The following is a 23,959-nucleotide window of genomic DNA, read 5'->3' on the forward strand; positions in this document are numbered from 1 at the left end:
CAGGAGTCCATGTGTGACGATGTGAAACCACCATGTGGTCTTTCACTCGTAAAACACCTTTCAACACACTGAGATATATTGTTTAACGACACAAGCTCTGAAGTTGCCTCACAGCGTAGATATGATGCTAAAAGTGGTGTTTAAAACGCAGGTGTGTTGAATCAGTTAAATAGTTTTAAAAAAGGTGTAAGAATTCAATAATGTCTCAACATTTCACAATGACTTACGCATTGATTAGCAACAATCGGCCCTCGCTGGCATTATTATGACCTCCCCCGGGAGATTATGCATTCAGTTGTGAGTGTGCGTGCGTCTCTGTCTGTCTGTCTGCATTTTTGACTGTCGTGGCTGTTTTTAATACATGTTTTACCGTATTTTAGCCGGATTTGCTTGTTGTTATTTGTTATTTTTTTAGAAATGATGACTGATGTTTGTCATTTAATTTGCTGCTTTGGAAGAACGGGAGCGATGTGGGAATATCCAGCATATTTCCACATCTAACGTGGTGAATTTAAGGTTTATTTCGACAAAACCAAGATGGGGATAGTTGGAACGGTGGATGGACTAACCAAGACCGTTTTTGTCTGTTTTATCTTGTATCTCTCATGTCGGTAGAAGGCAAGTTCAGGTTTAGGTACATATTTGGTTAAAAATGTGTACATACATACGCGTTTTAACGCGTTTACACGTACTATATATATATATATTGTTCATTTTGCTTGTAGACCTTTACCTTATTTTACTTAATTTTATTCTATTCTTATATTGCACCAAGACAAATTCTTGTACACGTGGCAATAAATGGCTTCTGATTGAAGATATTGATCTGGTTCTAATGCAAAATGTTTCATTATAAATTAAATATTTACAAATATATTCATTATTTGGGTACCATAAATATTTTGAAGCTACTGCCTTTTGGTTTTTGAGAAAACTCCTTTTGGAAAAAACCTTTGGTCAAGGGAGGATTTTTACTTGATGTTGGCAACAAAAGGTCGGCAACATAATGAGGACAAATGGACGGACCAAACGTTGCCATCTCAGGGTTCAGCCTCTTTTTTTTTTAAGGATTTCTAACTTGGTATATACCGATCTGTTAAATGTTTGTCTGCCTGAAACAGAAACCACGCTTCCAGGTGAGCGACCCTCGGTTCTGCTCCGAGGCTCTCAGAACACTTCGGCTAGAATACCAGCTGATTAAAGGGCCACACATCCCGTGTAACGCGTAGACATCAGTAGCTGCCCCGTGTGCTTCCAACGCCTCTTCCTCCCCGGCTCACCCACAGTCAGAGCCCATGCCGCCGCTTTGATGAGCCGCCAGCTGGGATTCGATTCCGCTCTTAATATCACTCCCGCTTTCTCAAAGTAGTAGGGTGACACAGAGGACAGTTTGGTGGAAAGAAACGGGAGACAAAGAGAGATGCTGTGTTCTTTTTGTCTCCTGCGAGGTGGATATTTTGCGGCTACATCCGTTTTAATCTCGGGTTGAGTTATGCTCCAACTCATTAGTTCGAAAGGATGATTTTCCTCTGAAGGTTTGTGTTCTTGCAGTGGTGCTGCTGTTGTGCTGGCCACGTGTTTGCCCTCTGAGTCCGTCGGAGGGCTTTTCCCTTTTGGTAAATTGCAATCCACAGTGAATGTATTAAACAACTTGTGCAGAATATTCAGCTCCTTAGTTTACACAACATACATGTTGTCTACCTAACGGATTCATTGAAGAATCATCAGGAACATGGTTAGAAAACACAGCCGTGGAGTATTTGCAGTAATGTGACATTCACGTATGGGACGGTTGGGAAGAAACCGTAGTGAGAAGAACGTGCAGCATCGGCCCCCCGTTTAAATCAGAGAACCGTATTGTAATATGCTGTGAAAACACTGGGCGTGTCCATGTGTAGAACATCTCTGTCAGGACTTAACTTTGGGATGTGCTGCTGAATCTGACTTGCAGGAACCTTCAGGCGGAGTGAGCACCGCTGTCACTCAGCATTGTTCAAGCAAAAGCATTACGCTCACGTGAGCGAGCATGAGCTGTCCTCATTTAGAGACCGCTTGAACTCAAATCCTTTCATAACCTCTGTGACAAAACCGTTGTACAATTGAACAATTGCTGTAAGTGCTGTAGTTGTTAAACATTGAGTTCCAGATGTTCACACTGAAACGCTCCTGTTGCCAGCACGCTTCTTCTTCTTTGACTTCAAAGCGTGCTCTGCCCCTCTGCTCACTGACCCTCCCACCCCCCTCCCCACAGTGGTATTTCATAACAGGTGGATCAATGGCTCCTGTCATTCTTCATCAATAATCCCTCCCTGGCATTTAGCCCGAGTCCTTGGACCAAGTGTGGCCAGTGGCCCCCTGCACGGAATAGCAGCAACTCTGCTCCGTGTGAACAGAGAGCGGCGCTCCGTCTCTGTGGTGCAACTACAGCACATTGTGAATCTCTTTCCAAAATGCTGAGAAACGGAGTGAATGTTGCGGTAGTATAAAGAAATCCGCCCATGCTGCACCTCTGCTGTGCCGGTGTCTCAAACATGCAGAGAGATACTTCTGCTTCAAGCTAAACAACTGTGTGTGTGTGTGTGTGTGCGGGGCTCTTCACTGCTTGTATCTCTCTTACTATAATCCTACGGTAAGTAATATCCAATCTGCTTTGTGTTGGGGCTTCATTAATTTGATTTGTATCAAGCGATTAGGCTGGTGGACCAACTTGTTGTTTGCAAGCTGTGGACTGCAACATGGCGCGGGTCGGCGAGAGACATCTTTTCATTTTCTTTTTTTGGTTTTGAGCTGCATACTGTATTGTATTGTGGACAAAAAACCACCAAACCCATCTCCACTGAGACCGCGCAGTTTCACTTTATTTGCCCGAATTAAATTCTGGTTGCAGACACGGTCACTTTTCCCACCCACAGGAAATCACGAATCAATACTTCAGCCCCGCCTCCAGCAGTGAGTGCACAGTCTCAAGAGAGACCTGCAGAGGACTTTTTCTCCCTCTCTGTCATCCGGCCCTTATTAATAGAAATGAACTCGGTGTGAAAATGATCCTTATCTTTTAATTTTTCAAACTTGTCTCCCCTGAGAGGTTCACGTGGGACGTGTCTTGTCTTCCAACTGTCAAATCAGACATCCTTCGGAGATAGCTATTGTCTTTTACCTTTATTTGGATACGGGCAACACCTAGGCCCCATTCTGAATGAGCCTTTTCCCTTTTTCTTTTTCTTTTTACAGATGCAGACTCTCTTTTCAAATGTGCGGATGTCTATATTTTGCCGTTACATTTAGATTCGCCCAGAGTTACTGAAGCACTCCGACGTGTCGACACGGGCTGTTTGTAATTGACATCCAGCTGCTTAATGTAATGACTGATGAGTGTCGGTTGCTGCCCCGATGAGATAAAGCACAAAGAGCGACTACGCAGTAATGAACCCACTCGAGTCTTGTCAAGTCGATGTCGAGCAAGACCTCCATCGGCGAGACTAGGCGGGTCATCTCCGTGGCAACGCACCGTACGGGGCACGGTGGTTCACCCATGCGAGCCTGTAATGCGATTCCACAAGCTGTTATCACACGCCAAATTGACAAGCTTGTCCCGCACCCAAGGCTGATTGAGCACATATATGGGCCGGATGTGTTAATGGTTGTCAGATGGATATACCCAAATGCATTCAGCAGCTATATGTCGGAAGCATAATTTACAGCGCGGAGGACCAGTGTTCCATCTGAGCCGATAGTTTAGTGACCTGTGACTAATATTTTATAATTACAGAGGATTCCTCTCTGCTGCGTTTTTTTCCCAGAAAGCACATTTCCATCTATGTTTTTGAGTCAAACGGTAGCTGAACCATTTACCACAATTTAGGGTTCATTGAATGGATGCTTTTGGAAATATTCCAGCTGAGAGGTGGATGGTGATAATGGGCTGTATGCATTAGCAGGGTTATGGGTTTTAGTTCTGAGTGCTTATTGACGGTGTTGCTAGAGGCTGTTGTGGAGGAGAAACTTTAATGTTTCACCTGCATAGATTAGGTGTGTTTATTTTTGCATACATGTACTAACTATCTGAGTGCCAGTCAGCTTCGCTCTGCTGCTGCTGCTGAATGTCAGGACTTTACAGCCTTACTCAAAACATATTGGATAACTGTAAACTGTCAAGTGCTATATACTGCTCCTATTTTGGGTTTTTACTGCGCTGTTATTGGTTGTCTATAGTCTTCTGAAAGACACATGACGAGTGATGTAGGGGATCTACTAACTTAGATGCTTTAACTTTAAAATCACTTAGCTATAGCTCAACATCCATCTGCAAACCGCTTATCCTGCACACAGGGTTGCGGGGGGGCTGGAGTCCATCCCAGCCAACTTCAGGCGAGAGACGGGGTACGCTCTGAATTGGTCGCCAGCCAATCGCAAGGCTGACACAGAGACATACAACCATTCACACTCACATTCACCTACGGCCAATTTAGAGTCCCCGATCAACCTGATCCCCAGAGCATGTCTTTGGCCTGTGGGAGGAAGCCGGAGAACCCGGAGAGAACCGCAGACATGGGGGGAACATGCAGACTCCACACAGAAAGGCCACTGAACCCAGGACCTTCTTGCCGTGAGGCGACAGTGCTAACCGCCACGCCACTGTGCCCTGTAGCGCCCTATAGCTCAACATATTAAAAAAAATATATATTATTGGCTTCTCTCCTGAGACACAGACGATCACATCGATGCACCTCTGTGTGCTCAATAGCATTAGCATCAGCTTAGCTTAGCATAAACCAGCACAAGGTCATCGTAATCATTCTTTCACCTCGTCTTTTGTACGTTATAAACAAAGGTGAGATACCTCCGTTACCTTCAGATGGATTGAGGCCTACTGCCTTCCCTTACTTCCCATCTTTATGTTTAGCTAAGCTAATCTCCTGCTGGCTCAAATCAATAAACAAATCAAATCCAAATCAATCATTATAAATAAATATAACATATTTTTTCCTCTATGGTGAGGATGAACAACAGCCATGACACAAAACACATGTACGTTCTTTGGCATGTTGTTTTTGGATTCCTCAGCTTCGGGCCCCATGAATCACTGGTCCCGATGGGCCACTTAACCCCTGTGCCATTTTTGTCAGCAGAGATAATAATTTCAGCCTATCAGAGAATCTGTAAACAGGAGGAGCTTTAAAACCGCATGAGTTAATCCCCCATCTCTGCTGTCACTGAAATGATATCTTCTCTATGCTGATTTGTGTGTCGCAACGATCAGTCCATCCATTTGACTGTCTAACTTTGGGCATCGGACCTCTAATCTAATTTATCCTCATCCTGTTTTCAAAACGTTTACTTGGGTTACGTTTACACGGTATGTCATTGAGACATACTTTCATTTCCTATTGTTTGCTTACTCAATTAATACTCATCAGAAGTGGCAGCTTGCTTTGCGAGAGTTACAGCTTTAGTTGTGCGTGACTTTGTGTTGTTTCTCACGCGCCGACTGTCTGCGTTGCAGAGCTTTGCAGAGAGCACCATGAACGAGCTGCTGGGCTGGTACGGCTACGACAAGGTGGAACTGAGAGACTCTGACAACCTGGAGATGGGGGAGACGCCGCAGCACATCTCCGTCCTCAAGGGTATGTAAAAACCTAAATGATGAAACCCCTACTTACTAGAAGTAATGAGGTTGTACATGAACCCACTTGGCCTTTTAAAATGTTCGGCTTAGATAATGCTACTCATACTTTTCTTTCTCAAGGGGGCAGTTTCTCACTTGGATAAGTGTGAATCAATCAGGTTTCAGCATATCCTGAATGTTAATGTGTTGACAAATGGGCTGTTTCTGCTATCATGCTGAACCATTGTTGAAACCACATCCCCTCCGATGAAGCAGATTTGCTGACTTTTTTGAGTGTTGAAAGTAAGACACTTTATCAAAGAAAGTTGTTTAAACTCGAAAGGGAATAAATTCAAACTTCTGAGTAATGCCGTCTTGAGCAGGATATAACCGTGGGCTCAGCTGATAACGCTTCCTCACGGATGCATAGCGCCCACGCTCCTTTTCCAATTTTGGAAGTTGTAAAATTAGGTATTTTTCGCTCAATGCTGAAGGACGTGGCTGATGACAGCGGTAAGACTGAACCGAAATTAGTCAAGTTGTGGGCTTGAAAACCATAACAACAAGCTCATGGATGTTAACAGTCCCTTTCACCTTATATATGTAGGGTTACATCCGATACGTTACAGGGATACATTACCTCCAGTACGGTAAAAAGGGACCCGTGGTGTCAGGTTTTAGGCCCAAAAAGCTCTGACACTGTGGCAGGATTTGCAGCGATTGTCACAGCATCTAATCAGTTTTTCAGCAATGCTTTGTTTCGCTCAAATTTCCCCCGTCTAGAAAACTTGTTGCCAAAAATTCCAACTTCAACGGAGAGCAGCGAAGGCTCTCCGGATCGAGCCAACAGCTCCCAGTCTCTGCCAGCCTCCAGGAACGGAGTCACAGAGTCCTCCAGCACAGCGTCCACCTCCATGCACAGCACCAAGGAGCATGGCAGCCTGCCCATCATAGTCCCCATGATCCCCCCGCCATTGATCAAGCCCCCTGCAGGTAGGGAGCACTGACACCGTTGTTGGAAAGACACATTCAGGTGATTAATTAAAATGAGTTTTGGCGTATACAAGTCCTTGTTTATCAGGAAAGGACTTAAACACGGCGACTGCCAGCAGAAAACAGCTGTCTTCTAAAAATGGTAGAACGAGTCCACCTCTGGAGCCGATACGTACATTTATGACTGTTTTATGCTCACTAATGTGTGTGATTTGAACTTGGCCACATCTTGCCTGTGTAAATAGATCAAGGACGTTTTCAGCCCACGGCAGAATGTTGATGTATTCTCCCAAACTGGCAACCCAAAGCAAGCACACAAGCAGTCAAAGCACCTAACGAGAAGGCCAATGATCCCGTCCACAGCTGTTCTCCAGATGACATTGTTCTAATACTTGCTGATTCTTAAAGCAGGAAAACGAAATGTTTATGCATCATGAAAACTTTCTGTCTTTGCAATGGCCCCTCAAACCGTCCAAACCAGGCAGGGACAGGCGACTAATGAGCCAGCTCTACCCTCTGTACACCTTGTTTTCCTCCACCTGCCCAAGTGTCAATATAACCCCGTCAACTCTCTGAGGAAATATCCACGTTCCTCGGCCAGACAGAGGGCTTCATTATCCCTTGCGTCTGCTGTGGCACAGGAGGTTGGTACGCCCCGATGGAGGGAGCGAAACCGCCTTGGCATCACCCAAGAGGAGTCCCCGCTGGCCCTGCCTAGGCGGGGAAACAGATGGTGTGGTCCCACTTAAAGCCCAGAATCAACCCGCCACCCGGCCGCCACCTCCTTCAACTCCCCCCACACCAACCCCTCCTCACACACGCTGAATTATTCATGTGCCCCGCAGAATCCGACAAAGGACCTTTTGAGGTGCAGGTACGGCGGACGATGGTGGCATTTAGTATGGAGGCTGCATAATTACTAGCACCCGCCCCCCCCTGCACCTCCTCTCATGCACATGTGAGTGTTTCGAGACGGGCTTGGTATGAGATGCCAAGACCTGGGAAGGTGAAAAACAAAAAGAACGACTCCACCTCAAGATGCATGATAGTGTGGAGATATTTTGATTTTTGGAGAGATATTGAGGTTCTGCCTTGGATCCCGTTCATTACGCCGTGACACAGACATTATCCCATGAAATGCACAAACCCTGATCCACCCAGTCAGCCCAGAATGAAACTCTAGCTTGTTTTTAGTTTTTTTTCCGGTTATCACTGCAGTGTGCAGCTATCCAGACAAATAAGAGGCTACCGGAATGAGACAGAGCAGCAGACGAGGAAAGACATAAAATATGCATGTTGGGTCCTCTGTGCTTTCTTTGGGGCCTCGGGGAGTTATTCCCTTAATTGTGAGATAGTCTTTACTTAAAATGTGATGGCCCCACAGATCCATTAAGCTCAACAAGAGGTGAAAAGCTTGCGATAAGGAGGTGAGCGGGGGTGAAAGACTAATGGGCTTGCGTTTTGGCGTCCTCACACCCGCGCAGTCATAATGTGATAATTTGGAGATACTGGAGGGAATCTTGGAGGATCTCTCTTATTACAACAGTGACGGCGCTAAAAGCCAGCAGCTCATCACCAACAGTCACAGTTTACCACAGAAGAGGCATTTCATTGTCACAGCGAGGGGTTCAAATAGTTTGTTGCCCAAATAATGTGTTGCCCGAATTGACCACACAAAAGCCACCACAGCCATGTTTAAATCAAAGGCACAAACAAATGGTGATATTATTTTGTATCATTTGGATTCTTCCTGATTTTTTATGAATACTTTTATTTCTCATTACGTAATAAATATTTCCATTGTACTTCTTTTAAATTGGGAATTATTATTTCTTTAACCACATTTTCAAAGTCCTGCCTTTTCCATATTCTTTCAAATTGTATGGTCAATTGGTTGTTTTTGTCTTATGCCGTTTTCTTTCTGCCCTCATTAACTGGTCCAAATTGTCTTACAAATATTTTTAAAAAAAATATGTTTTAAATATGTACAGTATTATCCTGCAAAACAAACCTCATCCATCTGGCATTATGTAAGAACCCAAAGTATCACACAAGCATTTTCTGTGACGGTGTGGTGAATACTCCACTTCAGGTTCTCTAATACGACCAGCACAGCCACGAATATCCTCTTCTGATGTCCCCGACTCATCCGGTCTGCTACGTTTACCCACGTAGCCCTTAATTACAAATCGAACAGTGATTTTGTGGCTTGGCTCTTGAGTGGATTTACCCGTCTGCAGCTGGGCCGAGTCAGTTGGAGTTAATGCCATTTGGTCCTTTTGTTTAATTTGTTTAGTTTTTGCGTGCGTGTGTGGGTAGTTACACGTACAACCGCCAGATCGTCTCCGCAAATATCCTAGAAAAAATCCAGGGAAATGTATCTTCCAAAAAAAGAAGCGTGAAGCCTTGGGATCCGTCCTATCTCTCACTGCTGGTTGTTTCTTTTCCAGATGAAGATGCATCCAACATGCAGATCATGTGCGCCTGGTGCCAGAAGGTCGGTGTCAAACGCTATTCTCTGAGCATGGGGAGTGAGCTGAAGAGCTTCTGCAGCGAGAAGTGCTTTGCCGCCTGCCGCAGGGCTTATTTCAAGAGAAACAAGGTAAGATTCCTTCCTCCTCATCAGCTGGACACTTTATTATACCATATATTTAGGCTTTACAGATACAGCATCTCCTGGCAAGTACATGTGATCTTCATCAGTGAGTCCTAGGGGCAGAATATAAGATAAGGCATACCGTTGATCTATTTATCGTGATACATGTAATGTTACCGTTTTGTCAATGCTTCGCATGACATGCACATGATGACATTGACCTCAGGTACATCAGCTGTAAAGGTTTTGACATTTTAAGGAATAGTTTGGGACATGCATTTATACAGTTTACATGAGCTTAGCTTAGCACAATGAATGGTGAGGTGGAGCTTATATCCAACACATTGATCTCATTTGCCACAACACTAATGAAAAACTGATTATTTGTGGTTTTGTAAGGTGTCACTAGATGTAACTTTTTCTTGATACATAAGTGTATTTCCCATAACGGTGCATTTCTTTAACTTCTGGCAAATTAGCGTTAAGTAAGGTAGCTAAAAGAACTTTGAAACAGTTTGGCTAAGCTAATTCACGGACGTGCTGAACATGAGAACTCAACACAGGGTTTGTAAATAACATTCCACCACCTTATTTTTTCACCATTTCAGTGTCAGAACCACTACGGGTTTTTAGCCATACCTTCTTCATTCACTGTAATCTATTTAGAGAGGGGAAACAATTGTGCCACTGGCTTTTCAAACATTGCACCCACGTTAACAACGTTCCCACAATATCAAGGCTGAAAAACCAGAGGCCCAATAAGATTTCATTATTTTTTAAAGTAGCTTACATAGTAAACATCTACCTTTAGCACTGATACGTTTGAAAGTATTTAGCAGAACGACCAACCAAAATGTTACCACACAACATCTATATATAACTTAAAAGGACGCCTGTATTTACAACAAGATATGCAACTGGAAGTTTAGCTAACATCATACTGCTAGCGTACTAAGCTAACATTATTTACAGACAAAAAATATGGTAAGTTAACTTTTTCTTTTGATGGAACAATATGGAAGGATTTTTTGGGGGGCTAACAAATGGAGTTCAGTTCTGTAATGAATGCAAGAGCATAAAATATGGCTGCCAGATAATGTTACGTGATCTGGTAAGCTCTTTAAAAAAACAATGCTTCTGCTTACTGTGAGCAGTGGCTTTATCTGTTCTAACTTCTGCAATTATTGCGCTTGATCGCACTCAAGAAATCAAAAGGCAATTTCAACTAAAAGGTCTTTAAAAAAATCAAAAAAGGAAACATTCCATTTCAAGCAGTACAAAATGCATAAGACAGCCCGAATAAACAGAGTACATAATAGCCTTCACTTCAAAACGCCGTCGAGGCAGTCAACTCCAAAATGTCTTGGTAATAATGGTGCATAAGACGCCAGACAGCAAATATCGTTTAAAATAAGTTTTCATTGTGTTCTCATTCCCTCCTCCCCAATGACTGTAGTTAAACAATCTCCTTTCTCTCTTGTACCAAAGCTGGGATATATAAGGAATTACGCTGTGAGTATGATGTGTTTTACTCTCCTGCTTGTCTGTCCTAAAGTCAGTTGTTCATCTAAACATAATCACTTTTCAAGCACTGCACTGGAGAAGGTAAAAGTAGGGGTGCACTTTGAGTACTGTCTGTTCATTTTCAGTTAGTGATATCCAGTTTATTTTATTTTCTGACACTTTTTTTCCCAAAGCATGAGAATCAAGCTGATCCTTGCGTCTACTGTACTGTTGCTCATACTATGTGTTTTTCATTTTCTACCTTGACATTTTAGCTCATTCAAGTTAATCAAAAAAGTTTGTAGTTTTTAATTAATTATTTTAATGCATTGCACTAAATGTTTGAACGATGACAGTTGATCTGTCTCGCTCCGACGACGACAAGGAGAGTCTGACTTGTTGAAACCTCGTGGGAGAAAAGTTTGTGCGCAGCTTCAAATGCGATCAAAACACAATTTTGTTCTCTGTGCTTCAGAGCTTCAAGTGGATCAGTGTGTCTTCCATTTGACATACAACAAAGCTGACAGGGAAGCTCCATGTCAAACACAGATCAATCCGGGAGGCCTGACATGAAATGTGAAGCTTCTGTGAAGAAAGCTCCATGCCAGGAATCCATGAGTCTAAAGTTTAACTCATGTAAAGTTTACTTATAAAGTGACAGGCGGGAGCATATCATTAGTAGAGAAAATTGTTCTCCTAATGAGCGCTGACACACAGCAGTCAACCAATCTTTCTGCTGATATTAACATAACAATTAATATAAAACTGAGAAAGAGCTTCAAGACACACATTCATTCGGTTTACTTGAATTATTGTTCAATTTAGCAATCAGTCCCTGTACTTTAATCACACTTTGATTATTACAGTAACTGCTTGATGCAATTATATTTGATTATGTGCTCCACAAATGTTAGCCAGTGTAAAAAAGGCTTTATTAAGTTACACATGGAGGTGAAAATAATTCCTGCTAAAATTCCTGTCAGTGCATCATAATACAACTAAAAAATCTTAATGTTAACTTAAAGACAATTACCTACTTTCTGGCTTCTTACAAAACATGCTACCTTCTACTTATACCCAAGACTTGTTAACTTTATACTATGGTTTTCTGAATAAGACGTTAACAATAAATAATCATCAAATCCATCGGTTTTCTTTGAAATCGCACATAACTAAATATTCCGCATGCTATTCACACAATAGTAAACATGGAGCATGTAGCTTCATGTTTACGACGATATTTCTCCTAATCGGACCCCATGAGCTGTAATTACCACTTCTGAGAGCGTCCAAGCCGACTGGAGACGTGTAACCATGGGTAACCCACGGCAACCTCATGAGAACAAATTATGTTTTGTGTGAATCATAATTCCAAAACCACTTCCAAAAAATAAATCTTGCTTAGCAAATTGAAAAGACTGATATTGAAGCTAACAGAATTTTCCGTCTGTCACGGAGATACTAATAGAATCTTATCGCAATGTCCTACTCGACGTACAGGTTTTATTCAGATCTATTGAGATTTGCCAAGTTAATACGCCTCCGTTGCTCACCAGAACAGCAACGCACAAATACAGTCCAGCAACATCATACCGTTGACACACACACACACACAGTCCCGTGGGAAGCAAGTCGGCCATGTGTCTTTGGTGCATCGCCTGTGAATGCACACCTATCAGACGTCCCAAACACAGGAAGGGCCTGCTCTGCCACAGCGGCTCGGATTCTATATTTTGTCTGGCTCTGGCACATTGGCGCGGGACCGCTTGTGTAAGCGATACCCACGTGTTTCTTTTCTCAGGCACCCACAAGGTTGGCCACAACAACGCAGCCTGCAGCTTTTCCTTTCTTACCCCCCAACTGCAAAATATCGTCATGGCCGAAAACAGAAGTCTCATCCACTGTCTGCGTGTGCGTTGGATAGTGGATGTGGGGGAGGAGGTGGTGGTGGTGGGGGGGGGCTCAAGGGGGCGTGCAAACAGTTCTGGGATTATGTTGCATGAAATATCTTCCGCTGCCTCGTCCAAGAAACCCGATCCCCTCCTAGGGTGACTCTGGTTGCTACTTTCTCACCCTGCATGACTCTCTCTTTATATACATATGTATATTCCTTATGCAGCGTGCGTGTGAGTGTGGTCGTAGATGATTGATGGTTTAACTGCGGCTAATCGGTTATGGGCCTGTGTACTGTACGCCTTAAGCCTCTGGATTAGTTGCACGGAGGCCGCTGCTTCCTCGCCGCTCGCACCACTCAATTATTCTGTCACCTCACTTCTCCGCCCTTTCCCATTCCTTTCTGACTGTCCACCGTTGATCCAAGTCGGTTAGAGTGGTGGCGAGATCGCCGCTGAGGGGAAAGTCTGCAGAGAATCGACACACTACAGCAGATGTTTTTTTGGGGGGGGGATTAGAGGCGTTGAGTTGAAGGTGGAGCTTTGCTTTCTGTCACGGCTCTCAAACCCGCGCGGTATCTCCGCACGTACGGCGATGAACATGCTCATCGGACACAGTGCCAAGATTAAGTTAAGGCAATTAGCGGTGATGAATGACCCTCTGCAAGTGTGAAGCACGGCGGCGAAAAAGGCGTCGGGTAGAGGGGGGGCCAGTCGCTGGGACGATCGATTGAGATGAAACGTTTTCTGCTGCGGTTGCTGCAGTTCGGTTTGTGTGCAGGTGGGTTTTTTTGGGCAGAGCTCGAATTCCCCAGGGAAAATAATACTCACTTGTTGTTGTTGGTAAGCAGCTAGAGAGACTACTCGTTCAAAATCCCAGAGTTGCCTATTATGTGTGAGCTGTAGTTTTTTTTTTTACCGCATTTTGTCATGGGAAGGATCCCACTGTTTTTGCTTTTTTAAAGCTTTTACTTATCTTTATATATATCATTATGCTTTATGTAAAATGATACTTGATGTAAAAAACATACAAACCAAGTCTTCCGTTTTCACAGTATTGAAAAGAGCAATAAAGCAGGTAGTGGAGGAGACTCCAGCTTGTGTTTCACGGGTCGTTTCTGCCGCAGCGTCGGGCTTTTTGTTCACACCATGAAACTCCTCCCTGGGGACCCTCAGACCTCCATCAGTGTCTTTACCCGGGAGCACCCCCCAGGCGGGGGGGGGGGGGGGGGGGGCAGAGTGTCGCTTCATGTCAGCCCAGAAATGTCACATCACCTCAAACGCACGCACTTATGCACACACACACACACACACACACACACACACACACACACACACACACACACACACACACACACAGACACGAGAACACACATTACTTTGCATCTCCAGTCAGCTAGAGGGAATGAGAGGGAATAACAGGGGGAGTCTGAGCATGTGCGTGTGTGTGCGTGCGTGTGTGTGTGTTACTTGTATATGTATTGTTTGTGTGTGATGAAATGTGTCTGCATAGAACAGCTCAGACTTGGAAGCCTTGAGGCCTGCCTGACACAGCTTCAGGGCACAGAGGGGAAGGTGATTATCTCATAGCTGCCAGCCATTCAACTTAAATAAAGATTAGAAAAAATAAAAAGTAACCCAAACTAACAGGGCATTGAGATTGTAAAAAGTGAATTCTTCCTGCGGGTTTTTAATTTTCTATTTGCAAACCCCCTCATTTTGCACATTTTGGTTGCGTCGTCATGACGACCTTGAGCAAGGAAATACAAATTTCAAACTCAATAATCCAAAAAGATAATATTCCAGATGTATTTAGAAAGGTATTTGAGATACTATAATAAAATATATTACAGAGCCTAAAGATAATATACTCTATAATATAATATATATAATATAATAATAATAATAATATATATTTCAATTTTCGGTATGTGTTCGGTGTTGTTGCTGTAAAGAAGGATGAAATAAGGCTGCAGACCTGCAACATTATCTTTGGTGTGCTTACCTCGATCTGACTTCCTTGAGAAGTTTTACTTGTAGGGCATCATAGGGCAGTAACCTGCACCATACAACCCTCTGAGAACTCGCAGCACCTGAACCAAACTGGTGTTGGGATAATGTTTCCAAACATGGAAAGCAGAGACGAGCCACAGCGGTGTTTTATTTCCTGCCCGTCACCAGCGTGCTGCAGTGGGAGGTCTGCACCTTCGCTTCTGGCATTTTGGGATGAGCTGGGCTGCTCGCGGCGTGTTTGTCTTTGGATTTTGGAAAGCCTGCCTGCAAGCGCCTTTCTTTGGGAAACGTGGTGCTGTTGGCGGGTGACAGGGCCCACACACACACACACCCACACCTGGACATGTATCTGTGCCCAGATGGAGGGAAGCGCGGTGGCAGCTGGTGTGACGTCTCCCTCAGGACGACCGGAGTCGCCAGAGGGGGAGCTAGGCGGTCCATGTCCTGCTCTGTCGTTCGCATAGGGAACTTCGTCTGGAGCGGCAGCTGCAGTATGCTGCCTTGATGGATGGGAAATCTATCTATCTATCCAGCTATCTATCTATCTATCTATCTATCTATCTATCTATCTTTCTATCTATCTATCTATCTATCTATCTATCTATCTATCTATCTATCTATCTATCTATCTATCTATCTATCTATCTATCTATCTATCTATCTATCTATCTATCTATCTATCTATCTATCTATCTATCTATCTATCTATCCATCCATCCATCCATCCATCCATCCATCCATCCATCCATCTACCAAGATGTCATCCCATCTCCCTCATCAGTCTGTGGCTCCCTGTGAGCGCCTCACGCCTCGTTCACAGTGCCAACACCTCATTAGTGCAATATGCAAATTAACTGGCTCGGGGCCAGGGGGTCAGCGCACAAACTGGAGACGGAATATTAGCACAATGGAGCATCTTTGTGTGTGTTCCGGCCCAAATCCATGTGTGTGCGTGTGTGTGTTCACATGCGTGTGGTCTGTCTTCGAGCGTGTCCGGGCGATGCGTCCGAGGGGACACGGTGCATATGTGTGTGTGTGTGTGTGTGTGTGTGTGTGTGATGGGTGAATGAGCGTAGTTGAAATGGAGAAGAATGCTACACCCACTGTTCATTTAGTGCATCTCATAAATAGCCATGACCCCATAATCTCAGGTTTACTTTTCTCCAATCTTTTTGCTTTGTTGTTTTTTAACAATAACCCCCCCACACACACATTGTAAATTAACAATATTTTTCTCAGATTCCTACACTGTGTCCTTCCAAGTAGCTTTAAAAGATGCAGTATTGGATTTATTACATGCCTGCAATGAGAAGGCCACACCTGGAAGGTACGATGGAAGCAGAGGCAAAACTAAATCAGTCTTGAGAGAAAAAAAGAGAGAAATACAACCACACCAAAACAGCCAACGTTAGAGGTCAACCATGTTATTCCCTGTTTTGCTGTATTGCTAGGTCATCTAAAAGCCAAACAGCATATGGTATTGGTACTATTATCAAATTATTAAACAAGCAGTGACACCAGCATAATACACATCAACTTACCTTTAACAAAAAATTACTTTTTTATAAAGTTTTGAATTGTAAGGGTTGTCAAAATATAAAAAATATAAAGGAAGGAAAGTGATTGAAATGATTGCGCTTGTCGTCAGTGTCCGCCGTCTCCGTAATTTCACACGTAAAGATTTGACCGAAAAATACCCTACCGTGTTTGGCCACTCGCAGAGGTCATGTGATAATGTTAGTCCTGCTCAAATCGGCATATATGGGATTCAGGGACATATTCTATTTCCTTCCGCCTTCGCCTTTTCTTTTTCTACCTCTTTCCATGTCTTGAATTATGCTGCGCCATTGTAATTGAAAGATAGGACAGCATTTGGGTGCAAATTCAGGAAGCTCGTCTCGCTAAGCAGTGCGTGGGACCTCTTTTGCATGTTTCACACCCCCCTCGCCCCCTTCCTCTCCCAGTTTCCAGTCTGCCACTGCCTCGGTCCAATAGAGGCAAAAAATGCCACCTGTTATTTTGGTTATATGAATGTAATTTATGGTGCTGTAAGATTGCTGCTGACCACCCTCGTTAATCCAGGTCTCTGCACGAGACTAAAACGGCAACAAATATGCATTGAAGCATTTTATTTAGTTTGATAAATCATCGTTTTCGGCAATTATCAGACCTTGATTTTTTACAATATATTTGGGCTTTTGAACTGAGGACTGAAATAATAAGAGAAGACTTATGCTGTGTACATGTTTGAGAGGGGGTGGAGGGGAGAAAAAGTTTCATCGCATGAAACCTTCATGATGTCAACATTAAACGTATCAGCGGTTCGCAGAGACATACAAGTGTTTATCAAGACACATAAAACGTCCTGCGTGAGGAGGTATCGCTGTCTTGGACATTCCGCTTCCAAATGGCAGTGCTCCTGCAAACATCTGGATTAGACCGTACACTAATTTCAAAACGTCCCATATATTTTCCTTTATTCATGGTAAGTGTAGCGTGATTATTACATTAAACTTGTTTACTTTGAGTGTCTTTAATTTTTCATTTGTATCTGACATAAATAGGTTTTTGAATGAATACACACTATTGTTGTAGCCGACAGACCTTTGAATGTCAAACTTAAATGCCTTGCAGACTCCTCCACCATGCACATGCATGCACAAACACACACATGCGCACGCACACGCACACACACACACACACGCACACGCACACACACACACACACAGTTTTGTTGATTGGTTTGAACACAAACCAATTATTGTTCACCCATTTTACAGTCACCATTTCTGTTCATCTTTCTCAGTGTTGTTTTCCATTTCTGAGTTTCCTTGTTGCTTCTGTTCACTTGTTTATTTTGTCCATTCGTAAAAAGAAGCCATTATTTCTCCCCCCCAGGCGAGAGACGACGGTGGCCTCGGTGGGAAATTACCCCAGCACAGCTTTACTCAGGACACGCCCAGGCTTGTCTTCAAGACAAACAGCGATGTGCTTGTAAGGAACATAACCCTCTAACACATAGATAGAGTTTAAGCTTGATGGCTACTGCACAAATATGTTTTGATGTTGTTTATCTTTTCAAAGTGTATAATTTTCATCTCATTTTCTTCCTGACATTTCAATAGACTGGTTCATGTTTTGGGCATTATTTCTATAGCAGACATCCACCATCTCACTCAGAAATAATGTTTTACATAAAGTTTGCCCACGTTTCAATTGGAGCTTTTCATAACTTTCTCTCATTTGCTTTGCTCATTTTCCTTGTGTCATTCATATTCAGTGACTTGTGTTGGGGATTTGAGTTATCAGACAGGTAAACTAAGGATTTACTTATTTATGTTTAATATTTATAGCTATAGTATTTATTATACTTTATATGTTCTGCATAGATCATTCATAATTTAGTGAATGAAAACAGGTTGTGATCTTCATTACAAGAAAACACAATGGAACATATACCACTTACCTGTCACGTATACTGCTATTGAAGGTTTATTATAGTTTGCTCTTAATATTTATAGTTTTTTATTAATATGGTATTGCACATGTCTAATAATAACATCACACTCATGTGTTGGCTGAGATTTTGGATTGTGGCAGCATCACGACAAGGTTTAGGTTTGAAACACACCAATGGATTGGACTAATCATTTTTTGGATTAAAAACAATATACATTTCTCAAATATATATATATATAACTCAAAAACGACATGTTCAGAGTTTTACCTCTGAATATTGTGACTTAGTTGATCGTTTTGGATCGGCTGACTGTTCACGTCTTGCCCCATTGGACTTCCTTCTAGCATCGTTGCTGGTTTCCTGGTCTCATGAAGGGCTTTGATGGGTACAGTCGTATCATGACCCATATAATTAATGGCCAGAAGCATCATGCAAAAAGAGATCAGAGAGGTAGATCACTAAAATGTGCAGTTACTTCATTTTTGGAATTGCCTTTTCTGGTGAGAATTGGATGAGACAATTAATATTTCTTGCATATCAAGACAAGCTAAAGCTAAATATGATTCCACAGCCAGCACCTTGTGAGCTTAGCTTAGCATAGAGACTGTAACGATGAGTGGCTAAATCTCGTACAATACATCTTTTTTGTACATGGTCCCTGACAAATACATGTCATAAACTACAGTAAAGCCTAGTTCTGTCCTAGTTCCTAGTTCATAACACATTCCAACCACTATCACTTTGTTTGTTTAATCCATACAAAAGCCAAAAGCACATAATTCACACTAAAATCCAAAAGTACAACGTTTTTTGGATGGACTAGTTCTATCCCCGTTTCCAGTCCTGAAGCTAAAACACTAGACTGCAGCATCATATTGATCTTCTTGTGGAACTCTCCTCAAGAAAGGGAGGTTTTGCATAACGTGAAGATGTCCCACGTGGGAAAAGAAAACATCGTAGATTTCTGAGTGGTCCAGTCTGCTGCGGTGGCATTCAAACGCGGCCCACCAGCCCGGAGTTATTCTACTCACTGGGCGATTAGAGCTTCACCTGACCTTTGTTTGTCACGTCTATAATGACCCATGGCTGGCTGTGATAAGAGCAACCTCAAAGGGAGTGTGGTCCTGCTCTTCTTGGGCTTTCATCTCCAGTTTAAACTTTTCACGCTCCATCCGTGGTTTTAACGAACACATCAGGTACGCGGCGAATCCAATTTAAAACATTGGGAAAGCATACGAGCCAGAGATGTTTCCCCTCCTTTGTAAGCCAGGTAATTAAAACCATCAGGACAGATATTCCAAAAAATGAGGCCACTGTAAAATTATATTTTTGGCTACTCATCACAATGAGGCAACATGTTGCAGATGGTCTGTTATGGGCTGCCAAAGTTTAATTTTCTTGTGTAAACGCAAGTGAGAGATTTATTCTGTTTTCTTCTTCCAACGGAGGTATTTTATGATTGCAGTCTCTCGCTACATATTCTAGTTTTTGGACTAGAGCCACGATGCAACAAGCGCACTGTTTCCGTTCGCCATCATTGATGGACTTGTCGAAAGACAATAAATTGCTGCAGATTGTTAGGCGTGTTTCAGACAGTTCAAGTCAAAAGCAAACGATCTGTCTCGCTTCAAGCATCTAGTTCATTTTCCTTGGTTTAATCCTTGTGTTTTGCACTCTGCAAAGTCTTCGTTCTAAATATAAAACCACTTCAGGTCCTCCACGTCCTCTGCGATGTCTTCAACATCTGCAGCCTCTTCCCCTGTCGTCGTCCTCTGCGACCTGTTGGTCTCCAACCTGCTCTTCCGACCACGGAGCCTTTTCGCGCTCGTCGTCCAATCCTTTAACCCCCGAGAAAGTCCTCACCTAACGTGCGTGTTTTAAGCTGATTATGACAGTAGCCGTTGCCTGTATTGGCGAAATTCAACCGCCATCGGCCTGGTCACGGAAGCGAAGACTGCCGAGGTGGTTGCACCCGTTTGGAAGCGCGCTAATTGTTGTAATGCACACGGTCGTCCTGCACCGCCGGCGCCGCCGGTTCGTTGGCCACAACGGGAAATAAATGAGCATAATTATATTCAACTGCAAACATCTGTGTCGCGGTGAGGGGAGAGCGAGAGAGAAAGCACAACTCCATTAGCGTAATGCGCAGTGAAATTTCACTCAAAGTGCAGAAAGTCGTTAAGTGCTCTCCATCTGTCTTCCCGAGTCGAGGAGAAGGATTTCAGCACATTCATTATTTAAAATATCCTGGGCCTACCATTATCAAACCCAACTTGCGAGAGCACCTTTTTGACTTTTACTCAGTCACGGCTCATTGAATTAGCTAGCACTAAATGGGCAGTTGAAGCGTGTCAGATTCGAGGCACCGACATGTGAGCGCCACCAGCGAGCTGTTCGCTCTGCAGTCCGGCCTCTGATCAGATGCTCCTCCACACCTCCATCCTCGGGCCCCTTTGGCGCCGCTGAATTCTGGAATGAGTAAAACACATAATCAATGGGAAAACCTGATGTTTCACAGGTGTAGCAGCTGCAGGACAGCATGCTACGTCCCCTTTCGAAATCCCTCTAAGCTGCTGATGAACCAGTGTTGCTATGCAGCGCGGAAAAAAGGAGTTTGTCCACCTTCCGGTCGCATCCTTCGACTTATTAACATTCAGCAGGGGGGCTGAAGGGTCTGTGTGATGGATGGATGTCGTTGAGGGGTCTGACAACTGATTAATGCCTTAATTATCTCCAGAGAAGACCTGCCACTCCTCCCGGAGCTGACGGAGTGATCTGTGTGTGGCCCGACGAGTAACGTCGTGTTAGGGGCTCGCCCACCGCTATCTGCTCGTCCAGGGTCACATTCATTTCCCCCCCCGAAGGGAAAATGCATTTTTATGTGTTGCAAAGGTGTAGAACAGTGATGAAACAGTGCAGCGCGGTGTTTTAGGATCTTCGCCACGGCACTGAGCATGTAGAATGGTCCTGCGTTTGGGCTCAATATGTGAGGAGAAATGTGGTTTGAAACTGAACTGGCAAAATCAAGTTATTTTACAAACCCTTATATATGTTTATATGTTTATCTGAAAGTGATCTTTTAACTGTAAAAGTTGAAGAAGAACATGAAGAACAATCAATTTGGATTGGTTTGAAAAGAGATCAGGCTGAGCTTCTGCACACCGGGTCACTTCAGAGGATATTATGTTGCATTTCATCACAAACAATTCAGAAGTCTCTTATATGCCCAGTGACAGGTGCTGATGTGGTGTGTTTGTACTGTGTGTGTTTTTTGCCACAGGTGTGTGACTGGTGCAAACATATACGCCACACTAAGGAGTACCTGGACTTTGGTGCGGGTGAGCGGAGACTGCAGTTCTGCAGTGCCAAATGCCTGAACCAATACAAGATGGACATTTTCTACAAGGAGACCCAGGCAGCACTGCCAGGAGCATTGTGTAACCCGGGTCACGGGGCGAGTGGGGAGGGTAAGATGGACTGCGGTGGAGGGGTGCAGCTCCTCACTCCTGAGTCCTGGGGGACGCCGTTAACAGACATGCGGCGGAAGGCTCCCTCACCAGGAGGGCCTTCTTCCACCTCTGCATTGGCCCCGTCCTCTGCCGCCTCACCCTGCGACACTGCTGCCCACTGCTCTCCATCCTTATCCTCCTCAGCCAAGATCCCCACACCCAGACCCCATGAGAGCCCCACACTTCACCCCCCGCCTGTTCCCAGTTTGCACCCACCTGTCGGGGTTCCTCCCGGTAGCCCTCCTATGGTGATGACGCCCCGGGGACCCATGCCCCTGCCGCTGTTCATGGAGCATCAAATGATGCAGCAGATGCGTCCACCATTCCTTCGACCCTCGGCCCACCAAGGGGGTTCCCATAGCCCCCTGTCAAACCCTATCATCCCTGGTATTGGTCCACCACCTCCCCCTAGGTCCATGGGCTCAGCATCAAGCCCCATGCACAGACCCCTGCTGTCTCCCCATGTCCACCCCTCATCCAATCCTAACCCTGGCATGATGCCCCCCCACCCAGGTTTCTCCATGCCCGGGCTGCCCCCTTTCCCCCCAGTCAACATGATGCCCAATGGACGATATCCTCTGCCCCCAATGATGAACTTTGGCATGCCTTCCTTGGCCCCATTGGTTCCCCCGCCAACTCTCTTGGTCCCCTACCCTGTCATTGTACCACTCCCAGTTCCAATCCCAATTCCAATCCCAATTCCCTTTAACCCCAGAACTTCCAGGGACCAGCCGGAGAGCAGGGGCCACTTTTTTAGTGCTCCAGAATCCTCTGAAGCGTCATCTTTTTGGCACAACTCTCCAGGGTCTTCTGGGGATGACAGAGGGGAACAGAAAATAGATCCGGCTGTTGCAGAGCGTCTCTCTCCAATCCGCTCAGAGGAAAGCAGAATGGCGCTAGTGGACTCGGCTGTCAAGGCAGAGGACAATTTGGGTACCACCTGTATTTTAAGCGGCCCCGCACCGACGGAGGGGGTTATTGATCTAACTGTGGGCCAGCGGCCATGCCAACAGCAGGTAATTCAGAGGGTGCTAACTGGAGTCCAAGTCAAAGTAGAGGCAGAGGCTGAATCAAGATCCCCACCGTCTGCTGGCCTGAGCTGGGAAGGGAGAAGCAGTCATGATGGGGGGGGAGGGGCCCTTCCTCAGGGGTCTCTCGGTGCCACGGAACTGGAAGGGGCAACACACCCAAACACACTGGAATTATCAGGCCCTCCCTCCAACGACAGCAGTCCTCCGTCCCATAATGATTCTGCAGTGAGCCAGCGAACTCCCTGTATCTTTAACAGTACCACACCACCCTTGCCCAGCACAGCACATCCCCAGCCCCAAACCCTGCCCCACCTCCAAGCCAGCCCCGCTGCCCCGTGTAATGTCATAGTCAATGGTACGGGGTGGCATTCACTTCTTGCCCCTGCCTTTGAGTCTCACGCCGACCGAAGAGGAGACAGCGTTGCAGGAGAAGGAGAGTCAGAGGAGCGGCCAGCCAATGGCGAGCTGGAGCACGAGGCGCTGAAAGAGAACAATTGCTCAGCTGGAGAATGGGAGCGGGGGAAGCGGGGCTTGGTGCAAGACAACACGGCCGACGCATTGGAGGGTAAGCCGGATCCTGACTCCAACACAGAGGAGGGCGAGCACGCCTACGGCATACCGCTGCTGTCTACGGGAGGCTGTGTGGTCATCCAGCCTGTGCCAAAGCCCGGCGCCGACAAGACGACCATCCTGTCCTGCTCCATCAACTCCCCTTTGTCAGCAGACGGGACCGCCGAGCTGGAGCCGCCGCTGAAGAGGAGGTGTCTGCGAATCCGCAATCAAAACAAATGAGGTGGGTTTGTCACAATATGCTCCCTCAAAAATGCTTATTTATATCCACAAAAGTTTAGTATTTTATAAATAACTCTTGATGATTGTCTCTGATGATTCCTTCTTTCTTCCCAGTTTGCATTTCCGATGTTCTTAATATTCTTAACCGAGTTGGTTATTATTCATATCTAGTCTTTTCATTGTAAAATGTGGGTAATTCGGGCGAGATGGTTATTTAATGTTTTGTCTGGTCCAGCGCAGCTAACAATAGGGCTGATCACTTAAGCGGAATTTCACAATATGATGCTTGATTCGAGGGCAGACGCCGTGTACCCTCATACAGACAGTAATCGAACAAGCAGATTAATTTATACCACCAACTAATGTTAGAGTGCATTGATAAAAGTGTCATAACCACACTGTGGCAGACAGTGTCAAATGGAGCACTGACTCTGACAAGCCTCTAAGAGGGACAGTGACCAATGAGGTAAGCCCACTTGTTAATGCCATTAAAATAACAAATTAAAAATCTATTTTAGATTAATTAATATACAATAATATAAATATAAACATATCGTTTTTCCAA

General features: G+C 44.6%; 1 protein-coding gene across 4 annotated transcripts in view; it reads left to right on the plus strand.

Annotated features, from left to right (window-relative positions):
- The window catches only part of sobpa (sine oculis binding protein homolog (Drosophila) a), a 32,178-nt gene that overhangs the window by 3,530 nt on the left and 4,689 nt on the right, over nt 1-23,959 (plus strand). Inside the window, exons 2-7 of one of the 4 annotated variants that reach the window (XM_040199071.2) lie at nt 5,504-5,624; nt 6,389-6,598; nt 9,049-9,200; nt 10,683-10,706; nt 17,501-17,596; nt 21,343-23,395. In XM_040199071.2, the coding sequence (XP_040055005.2) occupies nt 5,504-5,624; nt 6,389-6,598; nt 9,049-9,200; nt 10,683-10,706; nt 17,501-17,596; nt 21,343-23,394 (2,655 nt within the window). In that variant the 3' untranslated portion in view covers nt 23,395. The remainder of the gene's footprint in view (nt 1-5,503; nt 5,625-6,388; nt 6,599-9,048; nt 9,201-10,682; nt 10,707-17,500; nt 17,597-21,342; nt 23,396-23,959) is intronic. The other 3 variants (XM_040199073.2, XM_040199072.2, XM_040199074.2) reach the window with 3 other exon arrangements.

This window comes from Gasterosteus aculeatus, chromosome 15, assembly GCF_964276395.1.
Source record: "Gasterosteus aculeatus chromosome 15, fGasAcu3.hap1.1, whole genome shotgun sequence".
Taxonomy (NCBI): Eukaryota; Metazoa; Chordata; class Actinopteri; order Perciformes; family Gasterosteidae; genus Gasterosteus; species Gasterosteus aculeatus.